We start from the raw sequence: 21,206 nt of genomic DNA on the forward strand, positions 1-21,206 counted from the left end.
GGAAGTCCCTCGCCTGCCCGCCAAAGAAGAACATCTGAAGTGGGTTTGCTCTGAGCAAGGTAGTAACAGCTTCGAGACTCCAGAGGTCTGTTGCGTTGATATCTATTATTCTATGTTTTTGTATATACTTAGGGAGTCCTGGAGTGTGGCTAGCAGGAGTCACACTCTGTGGGCACGGCGAGAAGGCCTCCCTCTTCACTAGGAGGCCAGAAACCGTTGACCAAAACAGAGAGAGAGAGCTTCAGCAACGGAGCACATCCTTAGAGCTTACTTACAGTACCATAACTGGGTCATGCTTAACGCTGACAGTCTGAATCCCCTTGACTACGGCTGGAAATTGGCTCCTGGTGGCACTTACGAACCAGTTGCAACAAAAGCTATAATTGCTCCAGAGTCTATTTTGAACCTTACATGTTGTAACTGTTCTGTCGATGTGGAACAGGCCTGTTTGACTTTCAGATGTTCATGTAGGAAATATGGCTTCAATTGTTTGCCAGCTTGTGGACGATGCCATGGTATGAACTGCACAAACATTAGACATGATGAACCTGAAGAACAAGCGAATTTTGATTAATATTAACTGTGTATTAATAATTTTCATGGTATTTACTGAGAATACACATTTTAGATTAACTGTATTTGTTATTTGTAGATGAGTTTTTAAATAGATTTGAAATAAGCGTTAAAAATAATTTGGTGTATTTTTTTTCGAAATTTCAATAAAATTTAGAAAAATTTCGAAAAATTCCATTTATTTCGAAAATTAAAGCCCCAATCGTTCTGAAACTATCATTCGCCTGCCATAATGTGGCCATTGCGGTCATTTTGCACCCCCTATGGAGAATTCAAGACCTTCGGGAGTCGAATAACCAATATTAGGGGTGGGGCGTATGGGTTCCTGGAGAAAAATGACTATAAACATTTTTGCCCAAAAGTTTCAGCTGGACGGTTTTTTTTGGTGGTTCTTGGGACTATGGACAACACATTCCTGTAGACAAACCTTTGTTACGAATTTGTTCACAGATTGACCCATAAACAGCAATTCTTGCCCTAACTATTGTTTGTGATGTCATAGGGAATATTATTTCGAATAGACAGTTTGGGGTCCAATTTCTTTCCGGACTTTGAGGATATCTTGTATGCATCCTGACTTTTAAATACTGTTTCAGCCTTGTTAAGTTGATCTCTGGTAGCGAACTTGAAAGTCGCAGTACTTCCAGACACTCTTTAAAAGTTTTTCACTGGGCAACCTTTCATTTCTTTTTCATCATCCTTTGTAATGGGTTTTGCTTCTTCAGTGTCAGTATTTTTCTCAACTGTGAGGGTGTGTTTTTCTGCGAGCTTGGTTTCTTCTTGGGTCTTTGTTGTTTTTTCTTTGGGTAGTGTCCAGTGTACTCAATAATTCAGGTAGTATTGTTGGAAGTACTTTTGCTTGTACCTCTCTGAGCTGTGTCTTTACAATTTCTTTGAAATCTGGTGTCTTCTGCTCGGTAGAAGTTGTGACTTGTTTCTGAAACAGTCTTGATTAGTTGAAGAGCATTTTTGTAGAAAGTGTATAGATCCTGGGCAGTCTGAAACAAATCTGGTCTATTGGCTGTAGTTTCCAGGTCCGCAAATTCCGCTGAGTCAATAGTTATCTTAATCTTATTACCATTATCATCTCTTTTACCTTTAAACTTCAGTGCATTGCAGTTTATCTTTTTCAGTTATTCCTCCATCTTTTTCAAGTTCAACTCCGTGTTAGAAACCCTGCTAAAAAGATCAAGGACCAAAGGACAAAATGTCAGTTATTAAAATAAAGAATAATACTATAATATATAAAAAATACAAAATATAAATAGTACTAAATATGAATTATACTAAATACAAATAATACTAAATACAAATAATACTAAATATAATTTATAACACTAAATACAAATAATGCTAAATATAAATAATGCTAAATATAAATAATATTTTGTATTATTTACACCAGTTTGAAACACATTGTTAACCCCCCCCCCTTTGAAACACATTGTTAACCCCCCCCCCCTTTGAAACACATTGTTAACCCCCCCCTTTGAAACACAATGTTACCCCCCCCCCCCCTTTGAAACACATTGTTAACCCCCCCCCCCTTTGAAACACATTGTTAACCCCCCCCCCCCCCCAGTTTGAAACACATTGTTAACCCCCCCCCCTTTGAAACACATTGTTAACCCCCCCCCCCCAGTTTGAAACACATTGTTAACCCCCTCCCCTTTGAAACACATTGTTACCCCCCCCCCCCCTTTGAAACACATTGTTAACCCCCCCCCCCTCCCCCTCCGACACTGTATTAACAGGGTCTGTATGTATTTTTACCTGTAAGTGAATAGAGGAGACAGTTGATATCTTGAAGTGGAACAGCTCCTTGTAGTCATCTATCCATTGCAATGACGGTAATTTCACCTGCTGCAAAAAGTTACATCATTATTATAACTAGTAACTAGTTATAAGTTATAAGGTTACAATAGTGTTATTTTCTTTACAAACATGGTAATCTAAACTAGTTGCTAGATGAGACAAAAATCTCAATCAATTCCATGCTTTGTATTCCAAACAGGTTTAGATGACATTTGAAGATAAGATTATCAATAAGTTGGGGTTATTGGTAGAAGGAAGAAGTTGCTTACTTTAGGTAATACAGATATAAAGATAGATATAATTAACTATTATTAACTATCAACTAATAACATATTATACAGATATATAGATACTTGTAATACAGATATATATTATATATATATAGATACCTGTAATACAGATAATATAGAGATACCTGTAATACAGATATAGAGATACCTATAATACAGATATAGAGATACCTATAATACAGATATAGAGATACCTGTAATACAGATAATATAGAGATACCTGTAATACAGATATAGAGATACCTATAATACAGATATAGAGATACCTATAATACAGATATAGAGATACCTGTAATACAAATATAGAGATACCTATAATACAGATATATAGATACCTGTAATACAGATATAGAGATACCTATAATACAGATATAGAGATACCTATAATACGGATATAGAGATACCTGTAATACAGATATATAGATACCTATAATACAGATATAAAGATACCTATAATACAGATATAGAGATACCTGTAATACAGATATATAGATACCTGTAATACAGATATATAGATACCTGTAATACAGATATAGAGATACCTATAATACAGATATAGAGATACCTATAATACAGATATAGAGATACCTATAATACAGATATATAGATACCTGTAATACAGATATAGAGATACCTATAATACAGATATAGAGATACCTATAATACAGATATAGAGATACCTATAATACAGATATAGACATACCTGTAATACAGATATAGAGATACCTGTAATACAGATATAATAGAGATACCTATAATACAGATATAGAGATACCTATAATACAGATATATAGATACCTATAATACAGATATATAGATACCTATAATACAGATATATAGATACCTATAATACAGATATAGAGATACCTGTAATACAGATATAGAGATACCTGTAATACAAATATAGAGATACCTATAATACAGATATATAGATACCTGTAATACAGATATAGAGATACCTATAATACAGATATAGAGATACCTATAATACGGATATAGAGATACCTGTAATACAGATATATAGATACCTATAATACAGATATATAGATACCTATAATACAGATATAGAGATACCTGTAATACAGATATAGAGATACCTGTAATACAGATATATAGATACCTATAATACAGATATAGAGATACCTATAATACGGATATAGAGATACCTGTAATACAGATATAGAGATACCTATAATACAGATATAGAGATACCTATAATACAGATATATAGATACCTGTAATACAGATATAGAGATACCTATAATACAGATATAGAGATACCTATAATACAGATATAGAGATACCTATAATACAGATATAGAGATACCTGTAATACAGATATAGAGATACCTGTAATACAGATATAGAGATACCTATAATACAGATATAGAGATACCTGTAATACAGATATAGAGATACCTATAATACAGATATAGAGATACCTATAATACAGATATAGAGATACCTGTAATACAGATATAGAGATACCTATAATACAGATATAGAGATACCTGTAATACAGATATAGAGATACCTATAATACAGATATAGAGATACCTATAATACAGATATATAGAGATACCTATAATACAGATATAGAGATACCTGTAATACAGATAATATAGAGATACCTGTAATACAGATATAATAGAGATACCTATAATACAGATATAGAGATACCTATAATACAGATATATAGATACCTATAATACAGATATATAGATACCTATAATACAGATATAGAGATACCTGTAATACAGATATATAGATACCTATAATACAGATATATAGATACCTGTAATACAGATATAGAGATACCTATAATACAGATATAGAGACACCTATAATACAGATATAGAGATACCTATAATACAGATATAGAGATACCTATAATACAGATATAGAGATACCTGTAATACAGATATATAGATACCTATAATACAGATATATAGATACTTGTAATACAGATATAGAGATACCTATAATACAGATATAGAGATACCTATAATACAGATATATAGATACCTGTAATACAGATAATATAGAGATACCTGTAATACAGATATAGAGATACCTATAATACAGATATAATAGAGATACCTATAATACAGATATATAGATACCTATAATACAGATATATAGATACCTGTAATACAGATATAGAGATACCTATAATACAGATATAGAGATACCTATAATACAGATATATAGATACCTGTAATACAGATAATATAGAGATACCTATAATACAGATATAGAGATACCTGTAATACAGATATAGAGATACCTGTAATACAGATATAGAGATACCTGTAATACAGATATATAGATACCTGTAATACAGATATAGAGATACCTATAATACAGATATAGAGATACCTATAATACAGATATAGAGATACCTATAATACAGATATATAGATACCTGTAATACAGATATAGAGATACCTATAATACAGATATAGAGATACCTATAATACAGATATAGAGATACCTATAATACAGATATAGACATACCTGTAATACAGATATAGAGATACCTGTAATACAGATATAATAGAGATACCTATAATACAGATATAGAGATACCTATAATACAGATATATAGATACCTATAATACAGATATATAGATACCTATAATACAGATATATAGATACCTATAATACAGATATAGAGATACCTGTAATACAGATATAGAGATACCTGTAATCAAATATAGAGATACCTATAATACAGATATATAGATACCTGTAATACAGATATAGAGATACCTATAATACAGATATAGAGATACCTATAATACAGATATAGAGATACCTGTAATACAGATAATATAGAGATACCTATAATACGGATATAGAGATACCTGTAATACAGATATATGGATACCTATAATACAGATATATAGATACCTATAATACAGATATAGAGATACCTGTAATACAGATATAGAGATACCTGTAATACAGATATATAGATACCTATAATACAGATATAGAGATACCTATAATACGGATATAGAGATACCTGTAATACAGATATAGAGATACCTATAATACAGATATAGAGATACCTATAATACAGATATAGAGATACCTGTAATACAGATATAGAGATACCTATAATACAGATATAGAGATACCTATAATACAGATATAGAGATACCTATAATACAGATATAGAGATACCTGTAATACAGATATAGAGATACCTGTAATACAGATATAGAGATACCTATAATACAGATATAGAGATACCTGTAATACAGATATATAGATACCTATAATACAGATATATAGATACCTATAATACAGATATAGAGATACCTGTAATACAGATATATAGATACCTATAATACAGATATATAGATACCTGTAATACAGATATAGAGATACCTATAATACAGATATAGAGACACCTATAATACAGATATAGAGATACCTGTAATACAGATATAGAGATACCTATAATACAGATATAGAGATACCTATAATACAGATATAGAGATACCTGTAATACAGATATATAGATACCTATAATACAGATATATAGATACTTGTAATACAGATATAGAGATACCTATAATACAGATATAGAGATACCTATAATACAGATATATAGATACCTGTAATACAGATAATATAGAGATACCTATAATACAGATATAGAGATACCTATAATACAGATATAGAGATACCTATAATACAGATATATAGATACCTGTAATACAGATAATATAGAGATACCTATAATACAGATATAGAGATACCTGTAATACAGATATAGAGATACCTGTAATACAGATATAGAGATACCTGTAATACAGATATATAGATACCTGTAATACAGATATAGAGATACCTATAATACAGATATATAGATACCTGTAATACAGATATATAGATACCTGTAATACAGATATAGAGATACCTGTAATACAGATATAGAGATATCTATAATACAGATATAGAGATACCTATAATACAGATATAGAGATACCTATAATACAGATATAGAGATACCTGTAATACAGATATAGAGATACCTATAATACAGATATAGAGATACCTATAATACAGATATAGAGATACCTGTAATACAGATATATAGATACCTATAATACAGATATATAGATACTTGTAATACAGATATAGAGATACCTATAATACAGATATAGAGATACCTATAATACAGATATAGAGATACCTATAATACAGATATATAGATACCTGTAATACAGATAATATAGAGATACCTGTAATACAGATATATAGATACCTGTAATACAGATATAGAGATACCTATAATACAGATATATAGATACCTGTAATACAGATATATAGATACTTGTAATACAGATATATAGATACCTGTAATACAGATAATATAGAGATACCTATAATACAGATATAGAGATACCTGTAATACAGATATAGAGATACCTGTAATACAGATATAGAGATACCTGTAATACAGATATATAGATACCTGTAATACAGATATAGAGATACCTATAATACAGATATATAGATACCTGTAATACAGATAAAGAGATACCTGTAATACAGATATAGAGATACCTGTAATACAGATATAGAGATATCTATAATACAGATATAGAGATACCTATAATACAGATATAGAGATACCTATAATACAGATATAGAGATACCTGTAATACAGATATAGAGATACCTGTAATACAGATATAGAGATACCTGTAATACAGATATAGAGATATCATATCTGCTGATGGGACCCTGGATAGTATGATTGACAAGGCAGCGGGCACCTTAAACACCTTGTCCCGTGTCTGGTACAACCGTAATGTCCTGATACAGAGCTGCTGTGCTAACAGTATTAGGAAGTGAGACATGGCCGACCATCTAAACCCCTGAGTAGAGGTGTTCCATCAGGGGTGTCCGAGGAGGATTCTACGGAATAAGTGGTTCATGAAGACAAGCAATGAAAAAGTTCTACAGCGTGCTGGTATTACAAATACCTTCATCTCAAGCAAGATACTGCGGTGGTTTGTACACCTGGCAAGAATGCCTCAAGACCGGCTGCCCAATAAATTGCTGCAGTGGAAACCAGCACATGGAAAAAGGTCCAGAGGTAGACATCGAAAGTCTTGGCTCGACTGTGTCCAAGAGGACTACAATCTCATTAAACTATATAAAAAATAAGTATAAAGAATAAGGAAAAGGAACGGGAATGAAGCCAATACCAGAAGTGAAACCCCACCAAAGAATAATTGATCCTTAGGTAGACCTGGTGAAATAAAGTAACTGAACTGTAAGTTTAAGAAAAGACGGAAGGAATAAAGGAGAGAGGAAATAATGTTATGTGAACATCATCAGCAGATGACTTGGCACACCGGTTTCGGGGGTTTAATACCTGTACCGGTTTAATGTGCCAAGACCCCCTAGCAATCACTCGTCAGTGATCACCTGTTCACGTTAAATGTGATGTCAAGGATGTCGCTGACATCAAGTATACTGTATTTGTACAGAATACTAGGTCGGTCTTTCAGAAGCTTTCTGAATTTACTCTTCAGGAGTCTGTCATTATAACATCTTGAAAGAAGTGTCCTATAAAGGGTGTTGGTAGAACACAGAAAAGAATCAAGGTCAGAGATAATGGAAGAGTAACGAAGGACCTGACCGTAAAAAACATTATAACCAACAGAAGAGGAAATATTACTGTTAGGAAAGGTGTACATGACCACAGGAAAGTTGAAGTCATCAAGTTTGTTGTAAAGCTTGGTGGCGACGTGTCCGGAGTTATTCATCGAGATGTTGATGTCGAGATAGTTTACGGACTTATTGTCGTCACCACTCCTCTCCATAAGCAGGTCAGGTGGATAAATGGACCTGATTAGGTTAGAGAAATGCAAATAGTTCATGGTGTTGAGGTCGTCGACATATCTGCAGTTTCTTGAGAGGAGCTTAGCGAGACCGAACTTCTTTTCTTTGATTAGGCGTGTCATGTAGTTGAATTCACACTTCCCTAGCGAAAGATCAGCGAACTGGCTACTAGAATTCCCTCCCATGGGAATGCCTTTCGTTTGTCTTAAAATCTGATCCCCAAAACAAACAAAAGTGTTAAACAGAATAAATGTAATAGCTGTTTTGAGTTTATCAGCAGAAAAACATAAGTATCCGTTATATTCCTTTTTAGAGAAAAAATTGTTGTTCTTATACAGAGAAACACAAATAAATTTATTCGTATTACTAAAGAGGAGATCTATTAGCTCGAAAAGCAGTGACTGTACAACCTGAAGGTCTAGATTGGTATACAGAGTGGTAAAGTCGTATACCTGCATATTAAAAATCTCTAGTCTAGGCAGCCTTTCCAGGAACTGTTTAGAGCTGTTAATGCTCCAGTCGCAGTTAATTCCAGTATTGTTGTAGATAGAGTTGCAGTATTTGGAAAAGTATTCTTTTAAAACTTTTAAAGCTTTGTTGACTACAACTGATATCTGCTTAGTGGTACATTTACTGGCCCCAGCTATAAATCTAGACTTATAAGGATTCTTGTGAAGTTTAGGAATCCAAAAGATTCTCGGTAGACAAAGGTTGTCCTCAGAAACACGAATATTAAAGTTATCTTTAATGAAGTTCACATGTTCCTGAATAATATCATCCTCTACAGAGTTAACCGGATGATAAGTAGAATTGCCACGACACTCTAGAGAAGTGAGATCGTAGCCAAGTTCGTTGAGAAGAGTCTCAACGGTCAGCTGTTCAACAGGATTAAACTGGTCTTTCGGCCTGTTGCCAGTTGTCAATCCAGGTCTTGTTGTAGCGACTAAGCCAAATAGTGTAGGAACCTTTGAGGGACACTAATGCAATGGTATTCAGTGCGCTCCTCTTCTTATCCCGTAAATAAATAAGTAGTAATACAGATATATAGACGAATAAAAAGGATTCATCTCGGCTTCTAATAATAGAGACTGAGAACAGAGATTAGCGATAATTTATATAATATATGTATACAATATGGAGTTCAGGCAATCAGAATGTGGTATGTAGTGTATAATGGTTACTATGTAGTGTGGTATTATCGCTGTCAACAACATGAAACAATCTTCGAATCAAAGGTGAGAAGTAATTAATTGTCACATATCACAGTAATATAAGTGGTATCACAGTAATATAGGTAAAGAAAAGGTTGTCACAATTTGATTTGTCATAATATAGACTAACCTCTTTACGAAGCAAACCTACAAGCTGATAACATTCAATTGTTATGATAATATGGAATTGTTTAAATTTTGTTTAAATTTTTGTTTAACTGATAAATACATATTATTACCCCCGATTTCAAAATAGGTATATAATATTATGTATAATGTATATTTATGGTTATTTAAAGGTTTTTGTTATTTAAAGGTCATGTTACTAGGATACAGAGTGGATGTGTGTGTGTGTGTGTGTGTGTGTGTGTGTGTGTGTGTGTGCGTGCGTGCGTGCGTGCGTGTGTGTTTTATCACCCAACTGAAGAATGAAGATACATCCGATTAAACCTATGTGAAACAGTCCACAAAACGTAATAAGACAATAAAACCGATCATAATGTCGTTCCAACAATCATTGCACGTGCAAGTGCGCGTTTCCATCCTCGTTACTATGCAACTTCCCATTTCTCATCCAATTTGCTGTTTGCACGTGGGCGGTCATATATAGTTTGTAGGACTAGAAAGCTCGTGGTCGCATGGAGGAAGCTAATAGTATTCTCTGATAGTCAGTTTTTATCGCATCAAAAAATGTCCAACACAACCGAAGATACAGCCAATTAAAATGTAAGTTCGCACTGAACAAAAAAACGATAAAAAACTTCCTATTTCTAGTCGAATTTGCACGTGGGAAAATTCTTGTAGAAAGAGAAACTTTGTAAGTTAGACTAGAAAGCCCTTGGTCACAGGGAGTAAACTGTTTTGTAGTATTCTTGGGTAGTTGCATCTCAATCCTAACCAAAGATACAGTCGATTTGAGGTAAAACACTCTAAACACAACGTAATTTGATAATGAAGTCGACCATAATGACATCCGACAATTATTGCACCTGCGCATTTCAACAACGTTACTATGCAACCTTTTGCTTTTTACCTAATTTGCACGTGAGCGGCCGTACGTTACGTACGTACGTACGTACGTTACGTACAGAAAGAAACATTTATTTTATATGTTAGATTGTTATGTCGAATTTTTATGGTTACTAGTAACCTTAGTCGATTAAAAAATTAATCATGCGATCTTATTATTGGTATCAATACAATGTTGGAGAAATGTATACGATGAGCGTCCACTTGACAGGGTCTCATAGAATCCTCAAAACAAGAGCACTGAGAACATAACTAAATATAATAGGTCAGCTACCATATCAACACAACAACATCACAATAATCTAAACACAGGACAACATTTTGTCAAATTTTAATCAAAGCGTTCAGAGTTCATACCTCACTGGGCTGATAGAACTGCAAATAAAACGAGTTAATGACCCTAGGAAATACAACCTTACAATACATTTTAGTGACAATCGGTGCCAAATCAGGACATGCAAGGATTCACAATATTGATGTGAATTAATGAGTTATATTAAAAACCACGAAGCATATAACGGCGCAAAGTGCAGGACGGTAAGATTAAAAGTACACAGAAAATTGCATGTTTGCTACAGTAACTACAGTAACTACCTTAGTCGGTAATATTATCAAGGGCGGTTGTAGGAATACAAGACTAAGGGAAGATGCAGGGATACAATAGTAAGGGTAGATGCAAGGATACAAACGTTTGAGAGAAATACAAACACAAACCTTTGGGGAGATGCAAGAATAAGCCTCCTTTTTGGGAAGATCAGTACACACAGGTAGTCGATGTTCCCCAAGAGCGAGTGCCAGAACATCATCGTTAATACTTCGACTATCCTGTGAATATTCGGCAATATAAAAATCTACTTACTTACTCCATTGAGTGCATAGTACTGCCGACAGGTAATGTAGTGCATAGTACTGCCTATAACAGGTAATGGGAAATCAATCCCTCTAAGATATGGTCGCTATGGTAATGGTTACTATGTAGTGTGTAATGGTATTACTTTTACTCACCTCTCTAAGATATGGTCGCTATGGTAATGGTTACTATGTAGTGTGTAATGGTATTACTTTTACTCACCTCTCTAAGATATGGTTGCTATGGTAATGGTTACTATGTAGTGTGTAATGGTATTACTTTTACTCACCTCTCTAAGATATGGTCGCTATGGTAATGGTTACTATGTAGTGTGTAATGGTATTACTTTTACTCACCTCTCTAAGATATGGTCGCTATGGTAATGGTTACTATGTAGTGTGTAATGGTATTACTTTTACTCACCTCTCTAAGATATGGTTGCTATGGTAATGGTACTATGTAGTGTGTATACTTTTACTCACCTCTCTAAGATATGGTTGCTATGGTAATGGTTACTATGTAGTGTGTAATGGTATTACTTTTACTCACCTCTCTAAGATATGGTCGCTATGGTAACGGTTACTATGTAGTGTGTAATGGTATTACTTTTACTCACCTCTCCTCTCATACGTAATGGTAGCCACGTGACGCCTATCAGCTGCTCTTTGTCAGTTTTCTGTTTGTCCGTTTGTTTAGGGTTCTGACACACGATGTGGTAGAATTTAAAGAGGAGATGATGGTTCTTTGTCAGGTATGGAGGTAATTCTATCTTCACTTCCTCATAGAAATATGGGCTCCTGAGTTGATTACATCAGTTAACAGGGTAAAACTTAATATAAGCTGAGGCCCATGATATGAGGCCCTATAATACATAGTGGAGCGGGTTCGTAGTATTGCAACCTCTTAAACTGCAACAATGTACCCCGGCCTAATGAGGCTGGACTTTATTAGTTTATCCTACAGCATTTACATTTACAAATGGGCATCACATTAGCTGACGTTTAAACCGCATAAAATTGTTTCACATTTTTATGCGATTTTTATTTTGTGATGATGCATCCCATATAAATCTAAAACCTGTTATTGTAATAAGCTATATTTTTAATTACATTCACAAAAATTATTTGTACTTGTTTCTAAATTCCTAATATCACTAGGGGTTTTTAAAATTTAAATTTAAAAAATTAAATAATTTTCAAATTTTACAGAGTACAGCAATAAATGAATATAAAATAGAATCGTTCAAAATATTGCCACCATCTGTAAAATAAGATGGGCACCCAAACACGGTAAACACATAGTGAACTATGTCCGCAATTACTTGGACCCAATACATCAATTTTCATATTATATGTATTAGATACAAGTCTGATATGGTCATTAATGTGAATGCAGGGAGAAGGTATGTGGGCCCGGAAGCGTGATGTTGGAAGTATACAAAGGTAGATAGAAAAAAAATATGGGGATCAAGGAGATAAGGCTAGGCTGTTCTATTCACTATCCAATAAACATTTCCATAGATGCTTAGTGACCTCAAATTTAAAAAGACTAGTAGACACAATCTGTCTTACCTGTAAAGGGAGTCCATTTCACAGTATATATGGGTTCTGTAGAAAAATGATTTTGCCAGTGGACTATTTGAGGTACAGGTGGATGGTGTGTGAATTCTGACTTAACTTAGGTAAAATTGATGACACAATAGACAGACTGTCGAGGTGGCAACGTCTTAGTCGAGAAGTGCCCTGATATAAAGAGAGATAATGAGGCAATGACAATGCATTTAAATTGTTTAAAAACTTTGTGGAAAAAAATAAGATCATTTAAGTCAAACTTTTGAGACAAAGGGAGAATGTCGACAAGCTTGCACTTTTTGACATATTGCTCAGGTGGATAACTGCGGTCCTCTTCAGATAGAATTCATTTTATAGCTCTCTTTTGGAGACTTTCTAATTTATCACTAAGTGATTTATTACATATGTCAGTAAAATGGTACGGATCCATCCATATATATCGTCTCGCTTTATATATAGTAAGATAGATGTGTTTATCCATACCATTTTACTGACACCACGGCATCAACTTTAACGCGACTTTCCGCAAAAACCGTAAAAGATGTACAACTGAAACTTTTTTGACTGGGTCAAATGCTTTAATGACCTCCAAATCAGCATGAAAAAATAAAAAATTGGCCAAGGAATATTATATATAATATGAATTTTAGAGCCCGAAATTTGGACCCCCAAGTGCAAGTGGTGTCAAAAACGCGAATTAAATAGGTAATAATTATTTTAGTCTATTGAGTCTTGACACCATTTTAGGGTTATACAGGTTCCTGCTAGTATATAGAATGCTCCTAGCAACTAGTAGAGCCCTTTGCTAAAAGAGAAAAAACACCGTTGTATATATATCTATATATCATCTCGCTTTATATATAGTAAGATGGTGCCAGATTATGGAACAATTTTCGAATTGGCTACGAACAAGGGAAACGTAAAGGGTTAGGGTTAGGGTTTCTGATCAATGACAATATGGCCATTTCTTCTGACCATACCAAGCTTTTGGCAGGCCTTAGTATAAATTCTGTCGCATTGACTATTCCAACTTAGCTTAGGAGTAATATCGACTCCAAGATCTTTTTCTAACTCTACATACACAAGAGGAGAGCCATCAAGATGATATATGCAAATGGAGGAGATAAGGATGGTTCCCTGAAAGAACGAGTACTTTACATTTTGCTGGACGGAATCGCATCTTATTTCTTAGTGCCCAATCAGAAAGATAGTCAGAAATCCATAGTCATAATACAGTGTTTAACTAACTTAATAGAATTCTAGGACTAGCATAATGGAGCATAATTCACGATTAATCATGTCCAAGTTTGCTTTCTTTAAATTATAAATCTTACGTTTAGGAGTTTTCTTATAGGAAAAGGAGCTTTAAATTGAAAAAGTGACCGGAAGATTATCAGATTTGCACACTGATTGAGGATCACAGACATCTAAATTATCGATTGTGTTATCATCATTACTGAGAAGAATGTCTAATGTATTACTACTTTCATGGGTGGGCGACGTGATCAGCTGGGAGAGAGATAGATCGCTGAAAGAATCTATGAAGGATTGTTCGATAGGTACGGTACTGGATGAAGATAGCCAGTCTGTGTGGGGAAGATTAAAATCACCAATAACATAGATTTTAGGGGGATTCTTTTTGGAAACCAGCTTGTGAATACAACTAGGACATCATGATTAGGTAACCCAAGAGTTCCTACTCTATAAAAAGTCGTTGTTAGGGAAAGTAATTTTAACTGCAAGCATTTCGGTACCTAGGCTAACTGGTATTCGGGTCGTAGTGGCGCAACGTCTTAATCAAAATATTAAAAGAAAGAAAAGATCAAAGATTTAAATTCCTAGGAGATTATTTACAACCCTGTCAAAACTGCGTTCGTTTACAACAAACTCAAGCCAAGTGGACAGTAAACCTACTCCTCTCATATTGAGATGAAGCCAATCATCATCGTATAGTTCTGCATTACAAGATCTAAAGTCTCGAGTTAGAAAGTCTGCAGCGGAGAATAACTGCTTAGTGGTGTCAATTAAGTCAGTAAGATACTTCCTAAGGAAATGAACCCCCTATTTAGAATGTTTTATGTCATTTGTACCAACACCCAATATTATTTTTAAAATATCGTCAGCTTCTGCAGCTGCATGAGTTTTATGAAAATGGTTAATGTTTTCAGTGATGTCTCTAATTTTTGCACCACTTTGAGACAAATGGATTAACTCCCTTCCCCGGAATCCCAACTTATTTCGTCATGGATGTACCAAACAGAACTGTGGGTTTCCTGCTCTTCAGTTTTCTTGGAACAGTTCGGTAGTAAAGGGTTGTGGTGGTGGGCGGCATAGGCAGCGTAGTGCGGACAATTTGCTTCTTGACTACAATATTCGCATCTCTCTTCGGTATCTGGCAGCGAAAAGATACAGAGTCTCTAACTCTCCGCGCGAACCTTGTGAAGACAATACTCCCGACACCTCGGGCAATACTCCTATTTCATAATATACAAACTGAAATCCTTTGGGGTGATATGGCATTTACTGTTATATTCCTTATCCCCATTTTCTTGAATTGTGTCGAGAGTCCTCTCTGCTCCAAATGAAACCATATAAATACCTTGTGACTGATCAAGAGACTCCTCGTCGTCGTTGTGGTACCTAGTTGCACATGAACCAGACTTGTACATGCTTGCTAGGCATGAGTTTAGCTTGCAGCCAAACTTGGAGTTGATATCACGCATAAGCTCTGATATTCCAGGATAATTTAAAATATCGATCGGCTCCTTAGTCGTGGTGTGGCCATTCGAGGAGGACCAAACATAGAGGTAAACCACTTTGTGGCAGTTTCACAGCAGTTTGCTTGTTTCAAGTTCAGACATCAACTTTTCATGTTATTAAAAAAACTGAAAGGAAGTTCATTCTAGGCCTTCCTTAGTCTCCCAACAAAATGATCATTCTACTGCAGAAGACAAAACTAGTTGAAAAGGGCGGTTCTCCGTATTATTAGCTAATATATTTATATCCTTGCTTCTATTTCCCTGTGGTAAACTGTAAACAACGATTTCCAGAGAATTTATTGAGAACTAAAACCATAAATATGAAACAGTTAAATTCAATAAAACAATAATATAAGTCAGCATCTCATTTACTTTTACAATAGCTCGGACCATTGCAATGCTCCTCTTAATAGCTCTATAATAGCTAATTGTACGCCCTTTTTTCAGTGGTTATGTGTACACTGTACAGAGTGTTTTCTTACTCTTAGTTCGTATATTTATGGCGGGTAATATCATGGCGGGTAAAATAATAATGACGGAATTTCCGAAAAACCGCCAAATTTAACCCACCATAATTAAACGAACTAAGGTAATCTTTAGTATTACTACAGGGGGGGGGGGGGGGGCAAAAGTCAGTGTGCAAACGTTGGGTCTTATATCTCCGCCGTGTTTTATATTTGAGAGTTGTTGCTTTGCAGATGGCCTACTGTACCTACTTGTTCGAGGATTCCGTCGCCAAATTTTATACCACGCCCATTCAATATTAAAACACCTGTACTGTTCTCCCTGAACATGCTGGACACCAAATTTGTTCAGAAACGGTAGATTTTTAAATGTTGAACATCTGATCTGAAACAATGAGGCAAAACGGATTAGAAATGACGAAGTTATCAAGCATTATGTGTATCTCGTTAACAAAACTGACTGGGTGATTGTGTGACACCGTGACACGACACCTTAATTCGGCACCCTTAGCAATGTTTAACGGGGTGGTTAACGGGGTCACCTAATCACGTGATTAGGTAAACCAATCACCTGATCACACGTAAAGACGTAATGAATAAACTCGTTATGCTTCGAATCTCGGTCATCTGAGAAGCTACAACTCTAATTTTTTCAAGACAAACGTAATTCGAATGGCCAAACACAATTCAATAAAATTTAACTCGATCCGACTATCCAAACTATCAAATAAATGCGAAAATGAACCTTCATTTGAAAAAAATGAACATGAATATTTTTCGATTTGACAAATTCCTCGAACCAGTGGTAGTAGTAAGTCATACCAGAAAGAATTATTTCAATTGGGCACTCAGTGACTGAGATACTAAGGCCAACGTTTGCACACTGACTTTTGGCCCCCTCTGTAATCTGTATTACTATAATATGTTATCGTTACTATTTTTGATGATATGATTCATGCAGCTTTTAGAAGAAAAACCCCTCAAAATATGCTATTTAGTCCTCCTATGTGATTTTACAAGGCGATTATTGCTTTATCAAAAGAAATTTCAAATGCTATAATATGATAATTCCAAGAAAACGATACTACAAAATATTTCATTTTATCCAGACTGGCACTTCATCTTAAATTATAGTCAGGCATTAAAAGTGGGTATAAGTCCGTACTTGAGTTCACTAGGCCGGAAAATATAAACTCACTAGTCCGACTGAAATATGATCCACTTCTGGTCACGTTTCTTGAGGTTGCACGCCTGTATCTTCACTTCACCCCCTTCAGCAAGTTCCAAACAGTTATTACTCTCCCCATGATAGATCATCTGAGAGGTGAAGTCGAAGGAGAGCTCCTGACTCCCTCCACCGTGGCACCCATACAGAATGAGGGGCGTGCCGCGAGGCTGTGTCACCGCCCCCACATCCACACACTTAGAGAGCGCGGGGAGGGACACGTGGTCCCGCCTGTCAGGGTGCCGTGAGTAGTGTATAGTCCAGTTCTGGAGCGGGGACTGCAGCTGGCAGGGCGCCAGTACCACCTTGTTATCTGCAGCTGCCAGACACAGAGTCTGGTTAGTAAGGGCAGCCCAACTCCCTCTCTTTATCTTGTAGTCCCCGTACTCCTCAACTCTTTTCCTTCCTCCCTTCAACCTCTCCAATGTTAACTGATATCGTCTATCTAGAATTGCCATAGTAACGGGGGAGGAGCTGTAGAAGTGTTCTGAAACTAACGACAGGAGGAAACATCCCAAAAACACGAGGAGGAAACGTAAGGCTAAGCTCTTTAACACACGCATTACTGATTAAACTAAACACACACCTCTGATACACGAGAGCGCTTATAAAAGTCAGTGCACCAACCGGACATCACTCCGTGCGGTATACGGGGCAGCGTGTAGTTACACACTCAGCTATACCTAATACAATACATATCATCATGTCACTGACTACTATTTGAAGCTTTTTGGACAGTATTCTAGCTGTGTCGTGTTTGATACTGATATAGTGGATGATATTTCAGAGCCTCATGCTGCCCCGAATTATGTTTCAATTTGTATTAGTCATCTGATAAAATATATTGCATTCTACGTAGTCGTATTCGCAACCTAGCACTGCAATCATTGATTAATTTTATAAACACACTAGAAAGTCTGTTGTCACAGGAAAGGCACTAATTATATTCTTTGATCTTCAGTTTTCACAGATGAAGGTACATCACAACCGGAGATACGTCCGATTTACAAAAAAAAACCTTATTCTGTTTTTTTCAGAATAAGGCATTGCATTTCAAAATTTTTGGCCTATGACTGGAAATGAATTATCATAATATGACGGAATAATGTTCGAATATACAATATACACCTAACAAACAGAGATGGGCGATCAAGGGGGAGGAACCTGTGTTAATTCAGGCGAGCAGGAGGAGGAGGAGGAGGAGGAGGAGGAGGAGCAGACTGCCACAGGAACTGTTAAGTTATTGGAAAAAGTTTGATCTTTTAAGTATCAAGGAGGGAATACTTAGGAGACGTTGGACTGGAGTTAGGGATCCGGAGGGAAGTAGAGATTTGATCATAGTCCCCGAATCCTTGCATGAATCTGTCCTGGACATGGTGCATAACCAGGAGACTGCACATGCTCGAGTAGAAAATTGTCTTGAGGTCTGTAAACGAAATTTCTACTGACCAAAAATGAGTGAATGTTTCAAATTATGGGTCGCAGCGTGTTGCGAGTGTTCAGGCGTACAATAAGCCACCTCAGGCATACAATAAGGCACCCCTCAAGCACATATTGTTCCACTCGTTTAACTCAGCAATTTGTTTCGATCATATAGTTCTTAAGAAGGTTGTTGCAACACCGAGAGGATACAAGTATATTTTGACTATAACCGATGGTTGGTCAAATTATGTGGTAGCTATCTTACTATATATAAAGCGTAGGTAGCTATTCCTACTAAAACTAAAACACCAAAGGAAGGAGTGTCATTGAGTCTTAGATTTTGGATTGGTATCTCGTACCAACTCAGTTTGTATTTGCTTTCACTAACAGTAACACATAAATTTCTTCGCGTCTTCTCACGCAAAGTAGCCTGGCTCAAGCACCAACAAGTGGACTACTTTCAAAATCTATTTTTTTGTAAATTATATTAACTAGCAGGAACCCGTATAATATAACCCTAAACGGTGTCAAGACTCAAGACTCAAGATACTAAAATAATTTTTACCTATTTAATTGGCGTTTTTGACACCACTTGGGGGTCCAAATTTTCGGTTCTAAAATCATTATTACTTGGCCAATTTTTTATTTTTTCATGCTGGTTTGGAAGCCATTAAAGCATTTGACCAAGCCAAAAACGTTTCAGTTGTATATCTTTCACGGTTTTTGCGGAAAGTCGCGTTAAAGTTGATGCCATGGTGTCAGTAAAATGGCACGGATCCATCCATATATATCGTCTCGCATCAACTTTAACGCGACTTTCCGCAAAAACCGTAAAAGATATACAACTGAAACTTTTTTGACTCGGTCAAATGCCTTTATGACCTTCAAATCAGCATGAAAAAGTAAAATATTAGCCAAGGAATAAGAATTTTAGTACCCAAAATGTGGACCCCCAAGTGGTGTCAAAAACGCGAATTAAATAGATACTAATTATTTTAGTCTCTTGAGTCTTGACACCACTTTAGGGTAGACGGGTTCCTGCTAGTAGAGACTAAATTGTTGTTACAGCTAATAATATTCTCTGATGCTGGTAATCAGTCTTACTCAGAGTAGTAGTGCGTTTATATAGTTTTACAGGCTTTGTCTAACAAGCACACAATTACTTGTTACTTTATTATAGACAATAGTTCTTACTTGTTATGGTACTGCACTACGGTTGATGCCTCATTTATCATTTTTCTTCCAGAAGACCTTCCATAAATGCACTGAAAGTAAAGATTGGAAAGATGAAAAAAATTAGAGTTCAAATTGAGACACATTTCTGAACCTCACACTCATACCTTCTAGACACATGACTTGACCTTCTAGACACCCGACTTGACCTCCAAAACACCTGATTTGACCTCCAAGACTCCTGAATTTACCTCCGAAACACCTGACTTTGCCTCCAAGACACCTGAATTTACCTCCAAGACACCTGACTTTGCCTCGAAAACACCTGAATTTACCTCCAAGACACCTGACTTTGCCTCCGTCTCCAGCACTTGTATCGTTAGCTTTATATTGCGGCAGCTTCCAGTACGGTTATTGAAGTTCAGACTCAGCGGATAAATGTAGAGAAAGTTTCTGAAAAGTTGCAAAAGTTATTGTTGCCATGATTACTGTTGCCATGATTACTGACTCGTAATACTGACTCGTAATACTGACTCGTAATATGGGCAATGAGCATGGAACTAACTGCTCTTGTAATCGCGGTATGGAATGTGTTGTTATAGTAACTAACTTGTAATCGTGGTATGGAATGTGTTGTTATAGTAACTAACTTGTAATCGTGGTATGGAATGTGTTGTTAAAGTAACTAACTTGTAATCGTGGTATGGAATGTGTTGTTATGGTAACTAACTTGTAATCGTGGTATGGAATGTGTTGTTATGGTAACTAACTTGTAATCGTGGTATGGAATGTGTTGTTATGGTAACTAACTTGTAATCGTGGTATGGAATCAGGGACAAAAGGATTTCGCGGCATGTACGAAATCGCGAAATTTCCCATTCTCCGCGACAAATTTTATGTATAGTTTAATGTATAGCCTGTTAAATTTCGCGGTACCGCGATTTTTGGCCAAAATA

At 35.6% G+C, this 21,206-nt stretch overlaps 2 protein-coding genes across 5 annotated transcripts in view; one reads left to right on the top strand and one right to left on the bottom strand.

The window, feature by feature from the left end:
- LOC134812953 (dedicator of cytokinesis protein 7-like) overlaps window positions 1-21,206 on the bottom strand; it is a 132,937-nt gene that overhangs the window by 77,176 nt on the left and 34,555 nt on the right. For 2 of the 4 annotated variants that reach the window (XM_063820585.1, XM_063820583.1), the window contains exons 14-18: window positions 20,586-20,703; window positions 20,272-20,342; window positions 12,253-12,433; window positions 11,501-11,611; window positions 2,347-2,433 (exon numbers count right to left, since the gene is read on the bottom strand). In XM_063820585.1, the coding sequence (XP_063676655.1) occupies window positions 2,347-2,433; window positions 11,501-11,611; window positions 12,253-12,433; window positions 20,272-20,342; window positions 20,586-20,703 (568 nt within the window). Of the gene's footprint in view, window positions 1-2,346; window positions 2,437-11,500; window positions 11,612-12,252; window positions 12,434-20,271; window positions 20,343-20,585; window positions 20,704-21,206 lie in introns of all 4 variants that reach the window. The other 2 variants (XM_063820584.1, XM_063820582.1) reach the window with 1 other exon arrangement.
- LOC134812954 (histone-binding protein RBBP4-like) overlaps window positions 1-21,206 on the top strand; it is a 152,923-nt gene that overhangs the window by 9,195 nt on the left and 122,522 nt on the right. The window lies entirely within an intron of this gene.

The sequence above is a fragment of the Bolinopsis microptera genome, chromosome 3 (assembly GCF_026151205.1).
Source record: "Bolinopsis microptera isolate Bmic1 chromosome 3, MBARI_Bmic_1.0, whole genome shotgun sequence".
NCBI classification, from domain to species: Eukaryota; Metazoa; Ctenophora; class Tentaculata; order Lobata; family Bolinopsidae; genus Bolinopsis; species Bolinopsis microptera.